At 58.8% G+C, this 23724-nt stretch overlaps 1 protein-coding gene and 1 long non-coding RNA gene across 2 annotated transcripts; one reads left to right on the top strand and one right to left on the bottom strand.

The window, feature by feature from the left end:
• The first annotated feature begins 238 nt into the window (after positions 1–238).
• On the top strand, positions 239–7669 carry DUSP7 (dual specificity phosphatase 7). The gene is made up of 3 exons (XM_003982292.6): positions 239–934; positions 2412–2846; positions 5571–7669. The coding sequence occupies exons 1-3, from the start codon at positions 418–420 to the stop codon at positions 5876–5878; spliced, it is 1260 nt and encodes a 419-aa protein (XP_003982341.4). The 5' UTR covers positions 239–417; the 3' UTR covers positions 5879–7669.
• Positions 7670–8143: 474 nt separating this feature from the next.
• LOC109495848 lies at positions 8144–21991 on the bottom strand. The gene is made up of 2 exons (XR_002151596.2): positions 21467–21991; positions 8144–8389 (listed from the first exon to the last, which is right to left on the bottom strand). It is a non-coding gene; the product is annotated as an uncharacterized LOC109495848 (long non-coding RNA).
• Between the last annotated feature and the right edge of the window lie 1733 nt (positions 21992–23724).

Raw genomic sequence — 23724 nt, 5'->3', positions numbered from 1 at the left:
TTAGAGGGAAAGGTCTTGGCCGGGCACTCCAGGCAAATCACAGCCCGTTCCGGGCTGAGGCAGGGAGAGGGCCCGGGCAGGCGCAGGTCCCAGGACTCACGGGGCCGCCAGCGCGCCCCCGTACTCCGTGAGGAGGGGCGGCGGCGGCGCGGCGCCTTTAAGCCCCGGCGCCGGCCCTGCAGCCCCGCCCCCCGGAGGACGCCTCGGCGCGCGGCCGCCAGAGCCGCGGTTTAATTGGGGCTGTCAGGCCGCGGCGCGCGCGGAGGGCCGGGCGGGACGGAGGCCGGGAGGCCGGGGCGGCGGGCGCGCAGCTCGGCGGGAGGCGGGCGCCCGGAGACGCGGCTGGGGCCCGCGCGGCCGGGGCGCCGTCCCAGGGCAGGGCTGCCCGGCCCCTGCCCCGGGCCGCCCGCGCTCCCCATGAAAAACCAGCTCCGCGGCCCCCCAGCGCGGGCGCACATGTCGGCCTCGGGGGCGTCGGCTGCTGGGGACACCGGGGCGGGGTCGGATCCCGGTGCGGGGTCCGGGTCCGGCGCTAGCACCGGCGCGGGAGCTGCGACGGGTGCGGGAGCCATGCCCTGCAAGAGCGCCGAGTGGCTGCAGGAGGAGCTGGAGGCGCGCGGCGGCGCGTCCCTGCTGCTGCTCGACTGCCGGCCGCATGAGCTCTTCGAGTCGTCGCACATCGAGACGGCCATCAACCTGGCCATCCCGGGCCTCATGCTGCGCCGCCTGCGCAAGGGCAACCTGCCCATCCGCTCCATCATCCCCAACCACGCCGACAAGGAGCGCTTCGCCACGCGCTGCAAGGCGGCCACCGTGCTGCTCTACGACGAGGCCACGGCCGAGTGGCAGCCAGAGCCCGGCGCTCCTGCCTCGGTGCTTGGCCTGCTCCTGCAAAAGCTTCGCGACGACGGCTGCCAGGCCTACTACCTCCAAGGTGAGGGCAGCACTGAGACCCCTGTCCAGGACTGGGGCTCTCCCGCGGCTCCCTGACGCCCCCGCCAGAGGCTACTTTCTCTCCTTGCGCTCCGCCTGCCCGGCCGGCGCCACGTCGCCCCCGGCCCGCATCCGCCGCTACCGGGAGCTGGGCCTCCGCAGTGAGCGTTTAGGCTAGCATGGGGTCGCCTCTGTGCCCCCTTCTCGGCACGATTCGAGGGGGCCGAACAAACTTTTCCTGGCCTGAGATTTCCTTTTTTTTTTTTTTTTTCCTCCCCCTGTCGTTGGGGCCATGGCAGCGCCCAGATGAGCCCCTCAGAGGAGGGAGATGTCTCCTCCTGGGACCCGAAAAGCGACCGGGCACCCAGATCCAGCTCCTCCGGTCTAGAATGCGTGTCCCTGGAAGACCTGGGTCAGGCTAGGGGAGTCTTTGGCAGCATTATCCATGCCCTTAAGGTATAGGGACCGTTTGGGTTGGGGTACCCTGGGCATCTCAGCATTGGTCTCACTACTTGGAGACACAGCCTCTTGGGGCACTTGGGGCAGGCCTATAAGCAGTGTCCCTTTCCCTGGCTTTCCAGGACCCCTAAATCCCCAGCCTCCTGCCCTAGAGCTTGTGGAAGGGGGAGGCAGCTGGGGGGCGAGTGGCTGCAGCCGGTGTTTCCAATTAACATTCCAAAATGGCCTCTTGCTGGCAGCAGGCGGGCAGGCGGGGAGGGGAGGCCTGCAGCACCCTCGGGCGCAGGGCCCATGCCTAGTTGCAAGACGCTCCCCATTTCTTCTCTCTGTAAAGCCCCAGCAGCTCTCTCCCTCCGTGTTTCCAAGGCTGGGGGTCTTGTGTTTTAAGGGAGAGAGGGGGAGTTTGGGACCCTTTTTATGAACTTGCCACTGTGGGGGGAAAGGGGCAACCAACACTTTTAACACTGCCCTTCCTAACTGTTGTGGTGAGGAGCAGGTACTGGACTCCCAGTCCGGAGGCCCAGGCCCTCTGTGCCTCTAACTGACCTAGACACAGCACCAGCCCCTGCAGTCTCATCTATAAGAAGGGCTTGCAAACCCACAGGTGCTAGCCCGAGATTGGGTTGTCGGCTCTCCTTTACCACTTAGCAGTTATTGAGCACCCATGGGTGCCAGGTATGCATGGGAGCTGTGGAAGATGAATGAGCTGGGGCCTGGCCTTAAGTGCCCTAAAGCTGGTGGTATGGCCGGGGCTGTGAAGCCTTATGGGTAAGGGAATGGAGCTCAGGCACGTTACTTCACCTCCTGGGGCCTCAGTTTCCCATTCTGTCCAGTGGGTCGTAGGATAGATCTAGAGAACACAGGAGAAGGTACATGTGTAACAAACTTTGCCTGGCCCACGTTGGCTGTTGGGTTATGGTGCTTGACATGGGCAGCTCTGGCCATCGTTGGTCTTGTGCAGCCCATTGGTCTAGTGGCATGGGCAGTCTCTCACCCAGGGCCTCTCACCCTGGCCACAGGTGGTTTCAACAAGTTCCAGACAGAGTATTCAGAGCATTGTGAGACAAACGTGGACAGCTCGTCCTCACCAAGTGGCTCACCACCCACCTCAGTGCTGGGCCTGGGGGGCCTGCGGATCAGCTCTGACTGCTCAGACGGAGAGTCAGACCGAGAGTTGCCCAGCAGTGCCACTGAGTCGGACGGCAGCCCTGTGCCATCCAGCCAACCAGCCTTCCCCGTCCAGATCCTGCCCTACCTCTACCTCGGCTGCGCCAAGGACTCCACTAACCTGGACGTGCTCGGCAAGTACGGCATCAAGTATATCCTCAACGTCACGCCTAACCTGCCCAATGCCTTTGAGCACGGTGGCGAGTTCACCTACAAGCAGATCCCCATCTCTGACCACTGGAGCCAGAACCTCTCCCAGTTCTTCCCTGAGGCCATCAGCTTCATTGGTAGGTGTCGCTGGGCTCTGGGCAGGGTGGATGGGCAGGTGCGTTGAGGTGTGTACAGGACTTGGGTGTCACCCGCGCCTGACTGGGTACCTCTGGGCCTGTCGAGGCCTGTGTGTGCCCTGCATGTGCCAACATATGCCCATGGGTGAATCCATGCCTGCTGTGAGTCACCGAGGCCCTCAGTCCCCTGAGTCCTGGGCTCCCTGCAACTGTTGGCACCCCATGGACTTTACTGTCCAGCTTGTGTTTTTCTGGTTCTGCTGTTTGGGGCTCATCTAGCTGAAACATCACAGCTCTCAGACCTCCCACGAGTCTTGCTTGCTCTGCATCACGCCTCAGCACACATGTCTCTCCAGGAGGGGGCTGTCACGGTCCCTCTTTGGGCTTTGGGCTTTATTTTGTACCTGAGGGGGCTGAAGGGTGGCCCTGAAGCCAGAGGCCTACCCCAAATAGGCAGCTTTTGGAATCTGGTGACCCAGAGTGACTTGGTGGGGCACCAGATGCTTCCGGCAACCTATGGGGCTTGCTTGGAGTGTAGGGGCCCTCCCCTAGAGCATTCTGCAATTCTGCTGTTTGGCTTAGAGCCCTCAGCCCCCTACATCCCCAGCTGACTCAAGCTCCACAAGTTGCCTTATCTTTGACCTCCCCATCCTGCTTCCTCCATGGCCAGCTGGAGGCTGTTAGACTACAGGCCATCTTCCCGGCCGTGGCTCTTCCCAGGGTGTGGGGAAGAGATATAAGATCAGGGTGTACGTAAACCCTTGGTTCTCTGAGCCTGGTGACCCCGTGTTTCTCCCCAGCCTCCAATGGTAGAGGGGAGGTGGCCTGGACAGTCCTCTCCTGCCGGCAGCCCTGTCCAGTGGAGGGCGTTTTGCTGTCAGCTGGGCTGGGCTAGCTTTAATAACAGGAAGTGGGAGGCTTCCCCGCCTCATCCGCTTACTGGGAACCAAAACTAGGTGCCTGGCTGGGAGGAAGGAAGGAAGCTGAGGCCTGGGGGAGGGGCTGTGACCTGGCGATGGGAGAGCTTCCCAGCTCTGCCCAGGAGAACGCTGCCGGCGGCGGCGGAGAGGTGTGTGTATGCTGCCTGAGCATTCACTCTCCCTCACTGAGAAAGGGGAGGGGAAAAGGGGACCCCGGACAGACTCCAGGGCCTGAGCCTGGGTCATGGGTGTCTTTGTCCTTCTTGAAGGCCCCTCTGCATCTGGGGGTGTAGGGGTGGAGGGACACAAGTGAAGGAATAGAGGCCCAAGCATCCCCTAGGACTCAGTGGGACAGGATCAAGCCCCAGCCCCCACACTGTTCAGCCACACCCTGAGAGTGCTAAAAATAAAGCCAGCGGAAGCAGTTTCACTTTGGATCACCCAGGAGTGGGTTTGGGGGCCAGGCGTTCCCCATATCCTGGTGTGTCACCACTGGAAGCTCATCTCCACCACCCCTTTAGCCCGAAGTCTCAAGGTCAGACCACAGGACTCTGCACAAAGCCACCATATGTATCTCTTGCCCTGCTAGTCTTGCCCCTAGTCAGTCCCCGAATCTGGATTATGTACCTATTGCATACTTAGCCTTGGGTAAATATGGGGTGAGGAGGGGAAGCTCTGCTGGGCCAGAGAGAGTGAGCGTCAGAAGCAGAACAGCTTGTGAACCTGCGTGTCATCTTGTGCGAGTGCACTGATGAAGCGCCGCCTTTGTGCCTGGCTCCCAGTGGTCTCAGAATCAGAGGTGGGGACCTTGAGGGCCCCAGAGAGCTGCCTCTGGTTAATCTACATCCTTGGCACAGAGAGAGTCAGCTACCCTAGGCCCAGGGGTGGAGGGATGACAGGACTGAGTTGTTCAGTGGCTTGACCAATATTTATTGAGCTCCTACTGTAGGTCAAGCGGAGGAGTCTGAGAGCGGCACCAGGGGAAGCTGGGTGGATTGGCGGAAGCTGGCTGGCTGTGGTGGGAGATGTTACTGATGCATGGGCCTGCTGGGGGAAGTCGAGTAAGTGAGGTGGGTGGGCTGCGCTTAAGCAAACCTCGCTTGTGAAGCCTCAAGTGCAGCCTTCCTCCTGGGCCCTGGGAGGCTGAGCTGCTGGGGCTGGGGCAGAGCTGAGTGTAGGGCCAGGCCCTGATTCCCTTTTGAGGGCTTCCCTCGAGCCTGTTTCCCAGGAGACTCTCAAGGAATACCCATGGGAGCTGCACCAGGAGAGCAAGCTCAGCCCCCACCGCCAGGTCACGGGCTGACGGCATGTGCTGTGCATCAGGAGGAGCCTCTGTGTGGCCTTGGGCTTGTCACTTTGTCTTTGCGTCTGCGTCCTCCTTTATAAAATGAACTTGCTAACTGTGGTGCAGATGGCCTGAGAGGACACGGGTGACACCCTCAGCACAGTCTGCGCACTCAGCTGTAGCAGCAGCGGGACTAGCCGTGACCACAGCCGTCACTGGTGCTGGTGTTTGTGGAGCCCTCTCTTGGCTCGGGTCCTTACAAGAGCATTGAGAACAAGGGGGCCCATTTTATAGGTGAGGAAACCGAGGCACAGGGATGTCCAGTGACTTAAAGCTAACGCCACAGTCAGTCATGCTCTTGACCTCCATGCCAAGTTGCTGTCCTGCTCATGTTGGACTTCACCAGGTCCCTCAAGAGTCAGGCAGCACCAGCTAGTGGCCGTGCCACCCTCTGTGCCTCTGCTCCACCTCTGACTCCCTGGAGGAGGAGCCTCCCTGACCCATGCTTGTGTGTTTCAGACGAGGCCCGCTCCAAGAAGTGTGGTGTCCTGGTGCACTGCCTAGCAGGGATCAGCCGCTCGGTGACCGTCACCGTGGCTTACCTGATGCAGAAGATGAACCTGTCACTCAATGACGCCTACGACTTTGTCAAGAGGAAAAAGTCCAACATCTCGCCCAACTTCAACTTTATGGGGCAGCTGCTGGACTTCGAGCGGACGCTGGGGCTAAGCAGCCCATGCGACAACCACACCCCCAGCGAGCAGCTCTACTTCTCCACGCCGACCAACCACAACCTGTTCCCACTCAACACCCTTGAGTCCACGTGAGGCTGGGGCACAGGTGGGTGGGGCCGGCCCCTCCCGACCCCCCCCTTGGGCCAGGTGAGCTGCCCATTCCTGCTGTGTCCGGCCGGAACCCAGACATCATCGGACATGGCCTGTGCCCAGAGGCCCAGGCTGGTGGGTGGCTGAGCTTCCCTCGCTGCCCTGGGGAGGGCGGAAACCACAGCAAGGCCTCTCTCTGCAGGACTTTGTGGAGAGGCCCTGAGCTCTGAGACACATGGCCCTGGGAGTCCAGCAGGGCCTCATCCTTGTCCCAGGACACTCCATCAGCCAATGGCCCAGCCGGTTTGGCTATTTTTTAAAGACACATCCACGGACCTGAGTTTACTTTTTACTTTTGGCAGGTAAATCCAAGCTCCCTGGAGCACGGCGAGTGTTCAAGCTCTTCTTGATTTTTCTTTTTTAATGAAAAGTGTTATTTTCAGGCTACATACAACAGTGGATTGTATAAACCAGTATTTCATCCCTTCCTTGATCCTGAGAGAGAGAGAGAGAGAGAGAGAGAGAAATGTTCTCAGTTTTGTTTTTTCTTCCTATTTCAAAAAGCAATTATTGGTTTTTGTTTTTGTTTTTAATGGAAAAGACAAACCCCGTGTTGATCTTGACCAAATGCGTTTTGCACATGTGTGAAGCCTCCGTTTCTGCAGCAGGTCCTTCTTGAAGGGGTGGCTTGCTGCTCTCTTAGTGTCAGACCCCCCCACCCCCAGTCATGCACATCCCTCGGCCCAGCCCCCTTGGCACTGCACTTGCCCGTGATGACCTCTGCAAGGCGTAATAGGTGGGCTGCCCTGGGTGGCCTCTGCATTCTCTGCCCTCCAGCGGCCCCTGCAGACCCCCTGAGGCAGGAGATGGGAGGCCCTGCCGCTGCCCTGCTGGAGGTGGGGTCGTGGGGGACTGCCAAGCAGTAGCATTAGCCCTCTGGGCTCAGCCCGTAGGAGGGTCTGGGCCCCGGGCCCTTCCTATACGTACCCACTACTTCTGTCTCTCTCTCCCTGTTTGTTTGTGACTGAGAGTGGAGGCCCAGTGGCTGGCGGGGGAAGCTTCGGTGGTGGAGGCCCAGCCCTACCTCCCAGTTTCTGTCCCTCGCTCTGGCTGTTGCTTTGGTCCAGCTCTACTCCCAGCCCCCTTGTCCCGTGGAAGCTTGCCCTGCACTCATCTTGCCCATGCCTTCTACTACCAGGAAACTCGCACCCGTTTCAATCCCAGGGCAGGGGCGGAAGGGGCGAGGATGGACAAGTGAACAGGGTGTGGGGCTCTGTCCACGCCCCTCCTAGGATCCACAGAACAAAGCCACGGATTCCGTTATCCTCTCCAGTTTGGTTCCTTCTCCAGCCTCAATCCCTCCAGGTGTCAGGACTGCAGGGGCCCAGGGAGAGGTGAGTAGTCAGGCTGGGGTCCCTGAGCAAGCCGGCACTTGGCATGTGAGTGAGGCCATGGAAACTCTGCCCCACTGCATCTTACCTCACGGGGCGGTTTTCAGGGATTCTTTAAGGCAGCGGATTAAAATCTTGCCACAGTCGAGAAATTGACGAAAAGCTTCCATGCTGTACATGGTTCTTTCTCTTTTTTACTTTTAAAAAGAAAAACCCAGAAAGATGCATCAGATTTGTGTAAATGAGAGTATGCCAAGAGGGTGGCCAGTTTTGCTTTATGATCTTATGAAGGAAAATTTGTGACCCTACATATATATACACACACACATACATATATATATCCCGAACCAGCAACGGGACTTTGTTTATATTGCAAATAAATATTATTTTTTCTTTAAAACAAGTTGTGTTGTCCAATAAGGGCCTGGGCCCAGGCTGGGGGGTGGCAAGGAGAGTGGCTGTGACCTGCATCCCAGCACCTGCTCTGTGTGAAGTCCCCTAAGGCCCTCACTGGGAGAAGTGGCCAGGCCTTGGGGGAGGAGCGGAGGTGTGGCATTTGCCCAGCCTTCAGGCACTGCAGGCAGGGACCTCAGGGCTTTCTCTGGGATTTTGCTGATTGGTTGACAGAAGATGGAAGCTTGGACAGGTTTTGTAAACCAAGGTCACGCAGCTGAACCTCTGCCCACCCTGAATTGCTCGGGGCTGTCCACTCGGGCATCACCCAGATTTGCGATACCCAGATTTGACTGGGCCCTAGGTCCCTGACCCTTCTCTTGCTGCTCTCGTGCATGGAATGGAGCCTATGCTAGTATTACCTTCTCATCCTCCTGACCCCCACCCCACAGTCCCTAGGAAGCCAGTGGGATGTAAAACCTGCCTGGTGATGGGTCAGCACTGCTTCGCTCCTCAGGAGCTGGGTAGCCTCAGTTTCCATCTATAAAAATCAAGCCAGTCACACTCAGATACTCAGTGCTCTTCTGGTGTTTGGAACAAAATGAACATGTTACGTTCCATTTCCTGGTCTGGGCCTGGACCTACAGGGAGGAATCGGCCATGCCTGGATTCTTCAAGGGAGCATCCACCCGCCAGGTAGGCCCCCCCACTGGGGGCTCAAAAACAGGACCTGAAAAACAAAACAAAACAAAAAAAAAAACCCAGTTTTGTTCCTTCTGGTTGGGAGCACAGAGCAAGAAAGAGGGAAGGGGCCTGGAGAAGGATGGTGGCCGTGGCCTGGGGGTGTGAGGCCCTCAGTGGGCAACATAGATCCATGTTACAGATGGGGAATGGGGGCTCCTTTACGTTTCCTTTGCCTCTGGCAGAATTGAGTGAGCCCTGTCGGGCACTAGGTGCTAACTCCATTTCCTCATCTCTGCCTGTCATCTGGCTTTATCCCTTCCACTATGACCAACACTGGGCTGGCCCCAGGTACTCTTTCTAAAGACTCCCAGTTGGGCTGTCCAGGAGGCTCTGCTTTTTTCATCTCTGCCCATGAGTTAGGTTCAACCAGAATGCAGTCACGCCTTCAGGCATATGATGAGTGGTAGAAGGTAGGTTCTTCAAGCAAAAGGACCTAGGTTCTAGTGCCAGATGTATGGCTACCAGCTCCTTACCCCTGTCACTCAGGTTTCCCATCTTTCGAATGGGGGAACACTTGTGCAGCCAGCAGGCCTGTGGAGGGGGGAAGGGGAGTCTCGCAGCCTTGGCAAAGGGGTGGGTGCTGCTTTTGCACTTGGGCTCCCTCGGGGCCCTGGTCCGTCTGTGCCAGGGGCAGGCAAGGGGGTGGGGGCTGAGCAGGCAGAGACTGGGCCTTTGTTCCCTCTTGCTGCCCTTGGCTGGGGCTGGGGAAGCCCGCGGGTGCCGGGCTGGGGGCTGGGCCCTCGACAGGCCGAGTAAGTGCCTGGCAGTGCCAGTGTGCCCAAGCACAGGATGGGGGGTGGGAGCAGCGTTGCCTCCTGAGCCAGCTCCTCAAATGGAGGACCAGGGGGCTTTCCGTCCTGTGCAACCTCAGGCCAGGTGTCCTCTCTGACCCTCCGTGTCCTCAGCTGAGGAAATTGACACCTCAGCACCATGCCTGGCTGTGGCTCCCTTCTGCTTCCCTCTGGTGAGGACAGAGGGCCAGGTCATGACCGGGTGGCTGGGACTCTGGGTCCTCACTCTGTGACTTCGGGCTAGACCATGCTTACTCTGGACGGCTGTCTCCACCCGGGCTCCCAGGTTCCCACCTCATGGTCCCTCTGATCTGTCTCATGGTCCACTCTGAGCTCCTCTTATTCTACCCTATTTCTGCTGTGCTATACCCCCATGGGCCCTGTCTGTCCCAGGCCATTTGTCTCCTGTGCCCTCAGTCCCATCTCTCCTCCTGACCCCTCTTTGCCTCCCTTTGGATTCCTGCTTCTGTCTCCATCTCAGCCCAGGCCCAGGAACTCCCCCATCCACTTCTTGGCCACTTCCTAGCCTTCTCATGGGAGGAAGATCTGAGCCACTCACTCACTGACACATTCATCCAGCAGCCATTTCCTGTGCGGGCTGGGCTATCCCAGGAGTGGGAACATGCCCGAGGGAAGTTTGGTGATGTCAGGCTGGGTGGCAGGATAATGGGGCCCTCAGTTTGTCCTCTGAAAAATGAATCAGGTGCAACAGCAGGAGTGACTAAGGCCGGACATGAGAAAGAACTTGCAGCACTATGAAGCAGTTCCCCTGCAGGACGTCAGACAAGAGATGAACATTTCCCTAAGGTGGTCCTCCTCTGAGCCTGGGGGAGGGGCAGGCAGCCCTCAGGAGGAGGACTGCCCACAAAGGGCCTATCCCCAGGGTACAAACCTAGTCACCCCTCAAGAATAGGGCAGTATGGAGGCAAGCAGTGAACCCATGCGGGAACATGCCTCCTCCCCTCCTGCTGCCGCTGCCGCCTGGCACACTCAGGCCTGCCCCTTGACGCCCAGTCTGCATGGGGGCTGCTCTCCATGTCCATCTGTCTGGATGCGGCTGGGAACACCAGCACCTACACCAAAACCCTTAACCAAAGCCGGAAAGCCTGATGTGGGAGCCAGGTGTCCCTGGAGGGAGCATGCTAACTAGCACGCTGAACTCTGAGCACCCCAGGAACCTGGGTCGCATGGGTGGGATGTCTGAGTCCTGATCTCTGACATATTTCCCCTGCTCATTTGGGACCCCACCTGAGCACAGCCCTCTCACTTCCTCCCAAAGATCTCCTCAGATTGGTCCCATCGGTCTCTCCTGATACCCAGCAGACCTGAGACCCTTGGGAGGATTCAGAATCATCCCACTGCCCCCAACCCCATGCAGATAGGAAAAGCAAGGCTTAGATGGGGTCATAGAGTGAGTCATGGTAGAAGCCAGCCTTCCTCATATTGCTGTCCTGAGTCTTTTCCCCCAGGTCCTGCCTTCCCGGTGAGGCTGGGAGCCTTCTCTCTCCGGCCCTGTGAAGGACCAAACACATATGCATGTGCACATGCGCACACGCGCACACACACACACACACACACACACACACACGGCCCCCTCATTTCTCAGACAGGACAAGCCCAAGCAGGTCCCAAGTGATGCAGGAGCCGCCTGCCTCTGACTCTAGCCTCCTCTCATTAGGGAGCGGCAGGGGTGAGGTCATCCATTCCCAGGCATGGCCATTAAAGACCATCATTAGCAACCCTCCAGAGGTAAAATGAGGCCTCAGCCCCATTGTCTCTGGCTGGGTCAGATTAACGCCCACAGGCGACGTGGGACTTCAGTGCCTGCCAGAACATCCTTTGCTCAAGCAGTCAACCCCCTTCCATCACACACCTCCAGGGTCATCATATATCCTGTAGCTTCTGTGCATCTGTAGGACCTCCATCTGCCCCCTCCATACCCACACCTCCTCAGGCCCCAGGGCCCTTCCACCCCTGCTACAGGCAAAGGAGAGGCTGCAGCCCCTTCTCCAGAGATGGATGGGCCAGGGAGGAACCTGGTGTGGTCTGGGGGAGAGGGGAGCCCCTAAAGAGCTTTAAGTCTAGTGCTCACAGGGTCTGGTGGTCCCTAGAAAGATCCCCTGACTGCTAAGTGGAGAACAGCCTGAGGGGCAAGCATGTCGGAGAGGGGACAGTGAGGAGGCTGAGCTGGTCATTCAGGGTGCGGGGGGGAGGGGGTGGTTCGGGGGACTGGACCACTGTGGATGATATACGTGCAGGACTAGCAGTGTTTGGACCTCATGGGAGGCAAGACCCATGGTGTGGACAGAGCATCCCAGCTTGTCTGACTCCACGTCCATGGCCTGAATGGCAGACACCACACCACATAGAAGGATGGGTCTTAGCCAGGACATGCGTGGGTCCATGATGAACCCTGGCCACTGGAGTCTGTGTTCCCACGCACCTGCTCCACCCCTTCAATGTGTGCCCACACATTGAATAGCCAGAGAGTGGCAGGGCTCACAAAGGTCCTCCCTCATACTAAAGACTTTCCCGGCACAGCACAGCCCTGGTGGCCCCTCTCAGAGCCTTGGTTTTCTCTTCTGTACAGTGGAAATAAGAAGTGTGGGTCTTAGGGTGCCTGGCTCAGTCAGTGGAGCATGCAAATTTTGATCTCTGGGTTGGGGGTTCAAGCCCCATGTCGGGCATAGAGGTTACTTAAAAATAAAATCTTAAAAAAAAATTGTGGGTGTAAGAGAAGAAAGCAGGATGTAGGGTCTTCTTCCCAGTGAGACCTTGGGGATGTGAGTCATGATGATGCCAATTTGACTGTGACCACCCCCAGAGGGCCACCTCCCAGGGCCAGCTATCGCTGATGGCTGTGTGACCTTGGAAAGGTCTCCTCCCCATCCGTCTTCAGGTTCCCTATTTGTACAGGTGAGAAATGAGAATAATGACTCTGAGGGACCCAGCCCTAGGACTTGTGACTTAGGGATTATGGCTCAGATCTTCTCTTCTGTCCCAAGGCCTGGACAGCCTGGCATCCAGAGTAGCCTAGGAGCTGGTACACAGCCTGAAAGAAGAAGGCTGGAGTTGAGGGCTGGGGGGCCTTGGGCAGGGTGCCTGCCTTTGGAGGGGTGGGTCAGGCTGGGCCCCTCTCTGCTCCAGGAAATTCTTTTGCTGCAGCCCCTTGAGAACACTTTCTCCTTCCATCTACCTGCACAGGGGACTCCCCCACAGTGTCCCCTGGCTCTGAGGACCTGAGAAATTTAGAGTTCTGCCAAGCAAGAGGGCTCCAGAACTGCCCCTCCCTGCTCCAGCCCTGCCTGGGGGTGGTTTGTTCAGGGGTTCTAGGTGTCTTCCTGGGGTTTTCAGAAAGGTCCTTGAGCTCAGTCCCCTCCCTCAGTCTATTGCTTTGTTCAGCCTGTTTTCCTACATTGCTTGTCCAAAGACCCTCCTCACCAGCCCCCTGCATTCCCATGTCCTGCCCATCCACAGCACCTCACCTATGTAAGCCTGCCTCTGGTCCCCCATTCACGCGCGCTCGAGACCTCGCTGGCTGGAGCTGCTTCTTTTCTCTCCACAGAGAATAGCATGGGGGCTAGGGACGGTGGCCCAGGATGGGGCATGGCAGGAACAAAGGCCTGGATCACACTGTCCCTGACATCCCCGGAGCCAGGCCCCTACAGCCCTCTCCCCTGCCCCTGGGAAAGAGAGAGGCTGGACACCACCGCTCCTCCCTGGTCGCTGGGCACTCAGGTTGTCTCTCTTCTTCATTATCCCATCAGGACCTCTGGCCCAGGACTCTGAGTGGAGTGTTTTCTGCATTTCAGGTTCTTTCTCCGGGCCCCGTGCCCAGAAGTGGCATTTCCGGGGCAAACACCTGTGCTCCATTTTTCCAATTGGTTTCCAAAAGGAAAGCAGGATCATTTATCTTTTACGTTTTGGCTATTATTGTAGCTGCTTTGGAGAAGCCGTGTGTCGATGGTGCCAGGCACCCAGCAGGGGCCCAGCAAAGCACGGGGGCTGAGCCTTTCCTCAGCTGGAGCCCCCGCCTGGCTCAGCAGCTCCAGCCGTCCCTCATGGTTGCCCTGTCTGGGAGTTCTGTTGAGTATTTGGTCCTCTGGCAGCTCTAAGTGCAGGAAGAGTATTAATAACAACACACGTACGTGGCCCTTGCTCTGGGCCAGGGTGCCTTGCCAGCTCTTCATGATAAACTCAACTGATGCTCCCAGCAGCCCTCAGAGGGAGGTGCTGGATTATCCCTGACGAACAGAGGAGGAAGCCAAGACAGAGCAACGAAGCCTGAAAGGTGCTGCTCTGAGGTCGGGAGTCCCTCCTCTCAGCTAACCCAGGCCTGCCAGGTAAGGGACAGCTTTGATCTTTTGATCCCTCCACCCCCGTCCTGATACCACCCGGCTCCTGCCTGTGCCAACGCCAGGAAAGCAGCATCTCAGAGGAGGGAGTCTATAGCCCCCTTTCCGAAGGGAGTGGGGTGCACGTGTGGGCTCCTCGGGACGAGGCAGGGAAGGCAGAGGAGGAGAGCTGGCGACTGCTCAAGAGGCATGGGAAGGAGTGTTGAGTCAGGGCTGTCCTGGAGTGTGAGGGCTGGAGGGGCAGAGACTCAGGGACACCAATTCTAACCAGTAAGGCTGTCTGGGAGGCTTCCCAAAGAAGGGGACATCTTGTGGTGAAGAACCTCCTGCTGTTCCTGCCTCTGGGCCTTTGCATATGCTATTTCCTTTTCCCTGGAATACTCTGCATCATCTACCCCCGCCTTTCAATTAGCTACCTCTCTCTACTCTTTTCCTGAGCTTGGCTCAAATGCCTCCTCCTCCAGAAAGCCTTCCCAGCCTCTTCCCCTAGCTGGGGTTCTGGTGCCTCCCCTAGCTCCCATGGCCTTCTATGCAGCCCCATCCCCTGGAGGCCTTGCTAGCCAGGGTCCTGGTTCCAGCTGCACATCACCAGCCCTTCTGGCCATTGTCTGGGGTGCTTCTAGAAACCTGCCCAGCTCTGGATGTCAGGCCTGCATGACCTGTGCCCATGGAGGTGTACCTGGAGTACACGCCTCACTTTGTAGCCTCACGTGTCCAGGTTTTGCAGATCCTGCACCTGCTCAGGCCTTTGGTGGTGCCCAGGAGGTGGAAGTGAGCACCTCTGCACCACTGGCTGGGTCTCCGGCCCCTGCAGTCCCTGTTCTCACTGTCTCTATGCCCACCGCGACTGCCTGCTTTCCCCCTTGGTTCCAGCCAGACAGAGAAGGGTCTGGCAGCTCCTGTTTATAAATATCTGCTACTGCCACAGCTAAGTGGAGGGGTCTGGAGGCCACGCTAATTGATTAATTAAACCCTCTCGGTTAATTAGCTCCATCCCTCCAGGGAAAAAAGTCTAGAGCCGGAGCCAGAGCCTCGCCTGGGCTAGGGGAGGGTTTAATTAGCCCGGGTCAGGCTGAGCCTGATGCCAGCTGCTGGGGGCAGTGGCGAGTCAGAGAGGAGAATAGTTCTAGACCTCGGAGCCAGCTGGGCCACCTGGGGTGAGAAGGGGCTCCAATTTGGACCTGGACCACCCCCTCCTGACCACCTCTGCCCAGCTTCCTGGCTCTTCACCTGAAGCCCAGAGGCTGTAGACAGGTGGATCTGGAAGAGAAGGGGACCTGGAGGAGTGGCACGGAAAAGAAGGGATCCCTCCAGAGGGCAGGACCTGTGGGAACAAGGAATGACGGCTGTATCTGGGGAGATAAAACAGGCTTTACTGTGGTCAGTGCTGAGGGACACTCCAGCACAGGGGCTGAGGGACACTCCAGACTCTAGACAGGGCTTCTAACCCCTGACTGCTACAGCACAGTGAGGGCCTTGAATGCCAGCACCAGAGTTTGAACTTTCTCTGGTTGTGGGAGGCCATGACAGGTTGGAAGCCAAGGAGGGACCTAATCAGTTTTGGGTTTAGAGAGATCTCAGGGGAGAATGGATTAGAGGGGCAGGAGAAAGGTCCCGGCAAGGAGGGGGCTTCAAGAGTCCAGAGGGAACAGAGGTCCATCAGGTGTGGGGACTTGGGAGGCAGCTATGTGGTATCAGCCAACCAGCTAGTGTGCTAGTGCTGTGTCGCCTAGGGCCACCCAATTCTCTTCTCTGCGCCTCTTTCCCTTCATCTGGAAGGTTGGAGGAGGGTCCCTGAGGTCAACAGCCCCAGCATGTGAATGTCACTGGCAAGTTTCCTTGCCGCAGGACAAAGCACCTTCTTTACCCCTCAAGCTCGCAGGCATCCTGCCTCACACAGTTCACATGTATGTTAAGAGCAGAGCAGAACCTCCCCCACTGGGGGCAAACCCCATTCATGATCTACCATATTCCATCGGGAGAGCTCAGTGGAGGGAGGAAACAGGACACTACGGTCAGTGGACACCTGTGCTCAGTCTGGCCCTGCAGGGTGGTGGCCATGGGTAGGAGTCTGAGAGCCCAGGATACTCCGACCGCCGCAGGCAGCAGGCAGGGCTGCAGCCTTGGCATGAAGCCTGCTCCTGGTCGGTCCTCCAGCTCCCTGAGTGGCTGCCCAAGTGGGAACAATGACCCTTTCACGTCACGCCTCCTCCAGTCACAGCAACTTTGGCGCCGCAGGACAAAGGGGCCATTTCATCATTGTTGGGCTGGATCAACAGCCCGCCAGCCTGAGCCCTGCTGCCCCCACCCAGCCTAGGCCCCGGCAGGGAGGCCGACTACCCTGCCTGGCCAGAGCCCGACACCCTCGCCCCATCTTGCCCAGTCACATCTGTCCCAGAGACCCTCCCTGCCTTCCTTACCTTTCCCTTTCGGCTCAGTCAGAGCTGGGGCAGAGCCAGCCACTCTGAGGGCACCAGGTAGCACCCCTGGTTCTTTCCCTCATAGCCTTGGTTGCCCTATCTGCGAGCAGGGGGCTGGGTGTCTGCAACCCTGAGGGGTAAGACTTCCCGCCTGTGCTCCTGCCCTGGCCAGTGCTGGCCCCAGTGAGAGCAGAGGCATGGAGGCACCCCTGGCCCAAGTGGTGGGAAGAGCAGAGAAGGTCTCTCTAGTTCAGTCTTCACCAGGCCTCTGCCTAGCCTCTGCTCCCAGTGACCTTCCATGGTGTGAGCTAGCTCAAGGCCACCTTTGCTTGTCCTTGGGCTAGTCCCAGCCCCCCATGGGCACCTGGCTGTGCAGAGGCCAAGAGAACTAGGGCTCTCTCCCAAGGCACACAACCTCACCCTCTGTCTCTCTTTGTTAGGGGCTTTGTTGGAGCCCTGAGCCCCCCATGCTTCCTCATTTCTCTATTTGGCCAGGGTTTGCTGGGCTTCTCCAGTGGGAGAGGGGTGGGTGGGACTTTGGGGAAGAGGTCCCAGACCAGGGATCAAGATAGAAACTGCCTCTCCTATCCACTGTAGTCAGAGCTGAGTCATGGAAAAAATCCCGAGAATCCAGACATCAGGGGTCCAAGGTACACTCAGAAGCAGGGGCTGTGGTTGGGGAGCAGCCCTGTGACAGGTGCCCACAGCCCAAGCCTGCAGGCAGCCAGAGTGTTGATAAATCACCACCCTGTGAAGGGCAAGGAGGCTCAGTCGTCTGGGCCCAGCCAATGGTGGGGATGCAGACAGCTTGGCCAAGACGGAGAGCTGGGGTATCACCACTGGGCACGCCTGCACCACATAAGCTGTTCAAGCGGACAGTTCTTGAGAGGGCCCTGCATTCTGAGCCTGCATTCTGCCCCTCTGCTCAAGGAGGGCAGAGACTACCCTGGTGGCCTCTTTCCCCAGGATCCTGAGAGTGGGCCAAACTGGGAGGGTGGGCCCCTGATGTTGGGGCAGGGGAAAGCCAGGAGCATATGGGTTCCACAATTTTCCCACTTCACAGATGAGAACGCCAAGGCTCAGAGGGTGGACGTGACCGGTCTAAGCCACACAGCAACAGAGCAGAGACTCAGCAGCTGGGTAAGAGGGAGCTGGAGTCAGGGGCTTGGCCCTGGTCTCGGGCAACCTGCCTGGGTGCTGGGCAGTAGGCTGGCTGTTGAGGGCAGACCATGATGTGTATGGCTGTAGGGGATATGCAGGGCCAGGGACACTCCCTGGCTCCTACAGCTGCCGTCCTCCCAACCCAGCCCTGCCAGGCCCCGCGGCACTGCACACACATTGCCCATTTGCCCTGCCTCACTTCCTCTGACTAAGGCTAAAGAATCACCCCTTCAGGGGACTGGAGCCTGGCACCCGTCGGCAGGAAATGCCCGGCCCGGCCCTCCCTGGAGCCTGCCTGCCCTGGCACCCCTTCTTCTGGGCTCCCAGGAGCATGTGGTGGGGGTGGGGCTGCTGCCCTGGTTACAGGGTGCTGGGTTCAGCCTGGGTCACGTCAGGCAGCCTGGGAGTAGAGGTGGGTGCTCTCCCACCCAAACCTGGCCAAGGGCCCCTTCTGTCGCAGCTACCCTTCTCAGAATCCCTGGTGCCTCAGGCCTCTCCCCACCTACTCAAGCCCGGGACCTGGGAGGGGGTTGAGAACTGAACCCCCGCTGTAACTCCAGCTGCAAAAGGCCAAGACTTGGGTTCTGAGCGCAGCTTGGCTCCTTCAATTCCAAGGGAGCCCCTGAACTGTTCACCTTAAGGGAACAGAGAGGTTGAGGCTGCCTCGAGGTACCCGGGGACAGAAGTGGGGACCTGGCCCTCTGACGCTGAGGGCTGTCCCCAGTAGGATCCCAGAACAATCTGTTGTAGCTGCCATCAGGGTGAGGTGGGTGTCACGGGGATGGGGCTTCAGGTAATTTTCAGGACCACGGTTCCGACACAGCCCCCAGTCTCCAGCCTCTACCCCAGTCTTGGGTCCCAACAGTGGTCAGCACCTGCCTGAGCCGGGCCTGTACTAAGCAGAGGGGGCTGCTGAGGTCTGAGGGAGAGACAGTTGGCCTGGGTGTTCCTCAGCAGGGCCAGGAGGCTATGGCTCTGGATTCTGGCTCTAGCTCTGCCTCTGAAGGTCCATGGGCCTGCAGCTATGTCCCTGCCCTCTCTGGACCTCACTCTGCCCACTGCACCCCGGCTGGACTCATCAAGGATCTGTTCCCAGTTCAGACCCTCTGAGTTCTTATGTAACACCTGCTAGGCCAAACCCACCAGCATCTATTAGCCAATGGGACCCCAGATGGTTGCCCCATCTGCCTCAAGGATTCCAGGGTAGAACCCGACTCTGTCCTCAGCCTCCATTCTCTCATGAAATGTTCCTCTGAGGAGGACACACCTTCCCTCAGCCCAGGACTTGTGGGAGCCTCTCTCTGTGTAGGGGTACAGCCCACTGCACCCTGGGCTCAGTGAGCGGCTCCAAGCTATGTGACCCAGGGCCAGCCCTGCCCTCTCTGGGCCTCAGCTGCCAGTCCTGAGGGAGTCCCCCTGCTTCTCAGGGGCTGTGGTCAGGATCAGAGGGCTCTGATCAACAAAGGCTCTGGAAACAGCCAAGCCAGGAAGGTGTCATACAGGGCCTGCGTGTCCCAGTGGGGTGGGCCGTGTGGCACGGCTGCATCTGGCTTTGCATTCAGACGGGCTTGTAGTCCCGCCTTCAGAGGGGGTCAGCTGTGTGAACCTTCCAGTCTCCGAACCTCACTGAAATGGAGATAATAAAGATACCGGGCTCCTCAGGTGTGGGAGTAACTTGTCTGAGCCACCAGGCCCAGGGAGGACAGGTGCAGCTGTCATTGGGTGTGGCTGCTGGGGGCGGGCTGTAGGAGCTCCAGGACACCCTTCGGTGCCCACTGGCCCTGGGCCGGGGTGCATTCCCCTCGGACACACCTTCAGTTGCTGTCCAGGCAGTCACACTCTGGAGGACTGGGGGGGTGGAAATGCTGCCTTGAAAGTGGGGGACACAGTGTGGTGACCCTGCAGGTGAGTGGGCGGGCAGGGTGCTGGGCCACTCCACCCTATGCCCGGGGCCTCAGAGGGCAGAGACAGGGGAAGGGGTGGAGCGCTCAGAGAAGCTAGTCTCAGAGATCTCTCGTCTGACAGCAGGACTCTGCATGCTGTGGTCTGAGTCTGAACTCTGGTTGGGGGTCGTCCTGGGGCCTCAGCCAGTGGTGTGTGGGCTCTGCCACCTGCTCCCAGGAGCCTTCTGCTCCCTGGGTGTCTGGGGCCTGCAGAGACTCTTGCTCAGAGCTGGAGGCTTCACATGAGTTCTCCAAACTCCTCCACCAGGTTCCCGTTTTACTATATGAGTGGAAGCTGAGGTCCGGGGAAGTTCAGTCCCCTGGGGTGTGGAGGAGGGGCCACCCAAGCCCCAGCCCTTGTCTGGGCAAGAGAGATGGAACTCAGGTGGGGGGGCCTTCGTCCTGGGGTCAGGCCCAGCCCCAGAGAGGCTTGGGGACAAAATAAACCCAAGGCCTAGCTGCCGTGAATCTCCCTTCTATCTCCAGCCAGCTGCCTCCTGCTTGAGCTGGCATGGCCTCTTTCAGGAAGTTGCCCTGGCCCCTGACCAAGTTAAATGCCTTCACTGTGCCCACCACCCTGCCCACCAGTGCTGGGAAAGCTCATCTATCTGCAGGGTCCCCGCGAGACTCCAGGAGGGCACAGCTGGCTTGAACACTGCTACGCCCCACGGAAGGAAGGGGCTGGGTGAGGCTATGGGCCTTGATGTCCGTGCAGGCGAGTCCTGCCACCAGGGCAGGGAGCCCAGGGGCTTTATCCCAGGCCACAGGTATAAATGAGCCTCCAGTGTGGGGATGAGGTGGTCTCTCCCCCTCGTAACTGCCTCACAGCCCACCAGAGGCATGGGACCGGAGATACTTTCGGAGGCCACTTGGCAACTTGAGTTAAGAGGCCTACCTAAAAATACACATTACCTTTAACCCAGTAGTTCTGTTCCTGGGAATCTGCCCTAAGAAAATCACCACTTGAAGGAAAGTAGAAGCAGTTAGCTTCTAATTTGCTCTGTGGTCTTAGGAGAGTTACTCTTTGGACCTCAGTTTCTCCATCTGCACGTGAAGGGCTGCAAACACACAGCCATCCAACCTCATCTGGTCCATGGTCCACCTTTGGCGGACATGGCTAATAGATCACAGACTCCTTCAGGGACCCGACTTCTGTGTCTTCTGATGGGTTCCAGATGCCCTCTACCAATGAAGCAGGATCCCCCCTTTATTCCCAGGATTGTCCTTCCAGTGCCCTCCAGCTGGGGGCCCTGTGGGTCTAGAAGCCTTTGGGGGACTCAGCAGACCAGGCCCTCTCTGGGGCTGGAGGTGGGCCAGACAAGGCAGTTCTGCAAGCTGTGGGAAGAAAACTGTCCTTCCAGAAGTAGCCCCCGGTATGGTGGAGGGTGTCAGGGCACCATGTCTAGAACCAGGACCGGGGTCTGTGACCCTTGAAGCCACCCACCATTGGCTCACATCAGTCCCAGAAGCTGGTGTCCAGAGTCCCCCGAGTGGACTGTTCCCTCCCACAGGAAGTGGTGCTCTTGTCCTGCCCACATACTACCACTGCTTGGACCTGTGTCCCACATCCACAGCCCTTCTCTGTCCTCCCTCTCTCTCTCTAGGACTCAAGCCTTCTCTCTCCCCGGTCACGAGACTTTCAGAGCTCCCCTCCTCTAGGAAGCCTGTTCAGACTTCACCCCGAGTCCTATCCCCTATTGCTCCTCTGTCCCGTGGAGGTCACTGGGGGACTGTACCCTGCCTGCGGGTCTTGATTAGGGCTGTGGTGGGAGTGGACTCTGCTCTCCACAGAGCTGTTTTGCTACTCCCTGATTAATTATGAGAGTCTCTGGGAAGGTGCGAGACTGATGGCCTTTTTTAGGAGGGGCTGGTGGGCACTTTGACAGCACATCCCACAGGGACCCATTTAATGGTCACAGGGATGTGCCCTCATGTTCCCCCTCTTGGGCCATTCCCCAGCCTCAACATGGCATTAGCCCACTGCTTGGCCTACCTGTCTAGGCCCTGAGAAGGTTAGGGCAGGACAGGTCCTCAGGAGGTCATCTGTCCCTCCCTTGTCTCCAGGCCATGCTACCTACAAACTCTGTTTTCCCCACAAGAGGAGTGGAGCTTCTGGCCTGGGTGCTCTGTGTGGGTCCACGAGACAGAAATACCAGCTGCTGGACGAGGAGTACAACCCAGTGATTAGGTGATTGATCCACCAGCACCATGGGCTATACCAGATAGTTCAAGCCCGCTCCCAGACCTCACAGGCCAACTGAGTCACGGAAGAGGAAACTAATGGATTCACCTTCCTGTGTGCCAGGCTCTGCTCCAGGCACCTATCACCCCACTGCGCTGTCATGGGGAGGGATTATCTTCCCCATCTTTTGGGCAACCGAAGGGAGGCTTACCTGAAGGCTGAGGCACTGAGCCACAGAACTGAGCTGTGGAGCTGTGATCCTGCAGGCAGGGGGCAGGGAGCCCTGGGAGGCATGAGAACAGGGGTAAAGGCCAGGCGGGGGTCCCTTAGGCACCCACAGCACCCACCCTACTGCCGGTGCCGCAGCAGGTGCCGGGGGGTGTCCGCTCTGGCCTCTTTCGGCCGTGCAGCTTGGCTTCAACCCCACAGCCTCTGGATGTGCCTGGAATTCCAAAGTGGAGCTGCAGCGTCCACTTGCCCGGCACCTCCCCGGCTCCAGGCCAGGTCTGGCGCACTTCCTGGCACGGCACGTGCTGCTGCAGCATCGCCCCGACCTCAGGGATCCCCGTGTGGGGAGAAGGGGAGAGCGTACAGCTGCAGCCTCCCACCCCTGCCTCCCCTGGGAGAGGGGTGCTGGGGGCCAAGGGGGCTCCTGCAGAGCCCGGCATACCCAGCTGGGTTCAGAGCCCACTCTGGAGGGCTGCACAGAGCCATGCGATGTGCTTCGTGTCCTGTGGGTTCAGACGCTTTGGGATGAGGCACCGGAAACCCTGTGCAAACTAGGCTGCCCTCTGCTGAGGACCACAGATGCACTCCATGTGTGGGCTGAGCAGGTCATGGGAATGGAGTTGTGGCTGCAGGTGCAGGACAGCCTGGATTTGAGCCCCAGCTCTGCCACCTGCAGCTGGGTGACCTCAGGCATGTTGCTAACCTGGCAAAGCCCCAGATTCCTCATTGGGAAAATGGGGAATGTCAGACCAATACCTCTGAGTTTTCCACGGGCCGCGCAGGGCCTGGCGTGATCACAAGAACACTCCCATTGAGTGTGGCTTTGCCTCACACGGGCCCTGCACCACGCATTATGTACGCTTGATCTCACTTCATCGTCACAAAAATCCCATGAGATGGGCATCATTCTCCTCGTCTTACAGATGAAGAAACTGAGGCTCAATGAGGCTGAGACACACCCTATTCTCAGAGAATGATGGGAGTCGGGATGTGAGGAAGTGAGGGCTGGAGGGGGCAGTCTGTTGCAGCCACAGGCTGAGGGCAGGAATAGGGTGGGGGCAGGGGCATGGGGCCTGTCCAGTCTACAGGAACAGGGAGGAGGCAAGGGCCGGTGCTGGACTAGCTTGTTGAGAGTCCAGAGTGGGGCTGGTCCCAGGCAACCTCTCACACTGCCAGGGAGGGAGGCAGTGCGGGCGGGAGCTGAGGTCCTGGGTCTAGTCTTAGCAGACGATCCCCCTGAGCCCCCAGTCCCTGCTGTCAGAAGACCCTCATCCTCATTGCTCATTAGCATAGCTCAGCCTGGCCAGGGACAGACAGGCACAATCACAGCTCAGGAGGAGGCAAGGAGACCCCAGGAGGCCAGGGATGGGGCCTTGTCCCGACCCCGGCTGCCCCTGGGCCACCATTGCAGTCCTTGCTTCACCCCCCACATTCAGCCCAGGAGGACAGTCAACTCTCTGGCCTGCACATGGGAGCTGGCCATGCCCCCAGAGAGGTCATGGAGCAGGAAGGGACAACCCGCCATGCCCCTCAGCAAAGGGAGAAACAGCCAACACTGGGGACCTCCTCCTGGGCCACCTGCAGGAGCCGGAGACCCCAAGCCAAGGGCCCACCTCGTCTTCTCTTCCCAAAGCCCTGCCGGGTAAGTGTTCTGAGTTAGGCTCAGGGAAGGTGCACAGCAGCCACCTACCTCTGTCCCTCTGTTCTTCTCCCGGCGGGGCATCCTCTCTGGTCTCTTGGCCAGTCACAGTCTGGAGCCCCACCAGGCTTGGCACCAGGCACCGGAGAGGCCCCTGTACACCTGGTAGGGGAGTTTTGGGCATGGGAAAGATGCTCTCCGGAAGAGCTTCTAGGAGGAGGGCTTGGAAGGAGGTGACAAGCTTCTGTCACAGGAAGGGAGCAGGAGGACAACACACCTGGGAAAGGCACAGAGAGGATGCACCTGGGGGACTGGGCCTCAGGCCTCGGGGGCTGCTGCTAGGATGGACAGGGAGTGGCTGGATTCATAGCCAGTTCTCAGCAGGCTCCGTGGGAGGTTGATGATTTCCCGGCACCTTGTCGAAATAGAAATAACCTGCACGGAATAGCTCTGAGCAGGATGGGGGGGACGGCCATGCAGGTGGACGTAGGGCCAGCACAGGGCTCAGACAGCCCCAATCCTGGGCCAGTGTCTGGCAGCCTCTTGCTCCGCTCACACTACGGGCGGCCTGAGAGAGGTAAGTGGTTCAAACCCTGGCACCA

Source organism: Felis catus, chromosome A2 (genome assembly GCF_018350175.1).
Source record: "Felis catus isolate Fca126 chromosome A2, F.catus_Fca126_mat1.0, whole genome shotgun sequence".
Classification (NCBI taxonomy): Eukaryota; Metazoa; Chordata; class Mammalia; order Carnivora; family Felidae; genus Felis; species Felis catus.
The sequence above is the reverse complement of the archived record's forward strand: the minus strand, read 5'-3'. Positions and strand labels throughout refer to the sequence as shown.

What these genes read in the sequence shown, in the direction of transcription:
- DUSP7 (XM_003982292.6), top strand. Translation starts at nt 418, where the DNA reads ATGAAAAACCAGCTCCGCGGCCCCCCAGCGCGGGCGCACATGTCGGCC. An exon ending in CCAGGCCTACTACCTCCAAG is followed by an intron (nt 935 to 2,411) that starts GTGAGGGCAGCA and finishes CCCTGGCCACAG; the next exon opens with GTGGTTTCAACAAGTTCCAG. An exon ending in TGAGGCCATCAGCTTCATTG is followed by an intron (nt 2,847 to 5,570) that starts GTAGGTGTCGCT and finishes TGTGTGTTTCAG; the next exon opens with ACGAGGCCCGCTCCAAGAAG.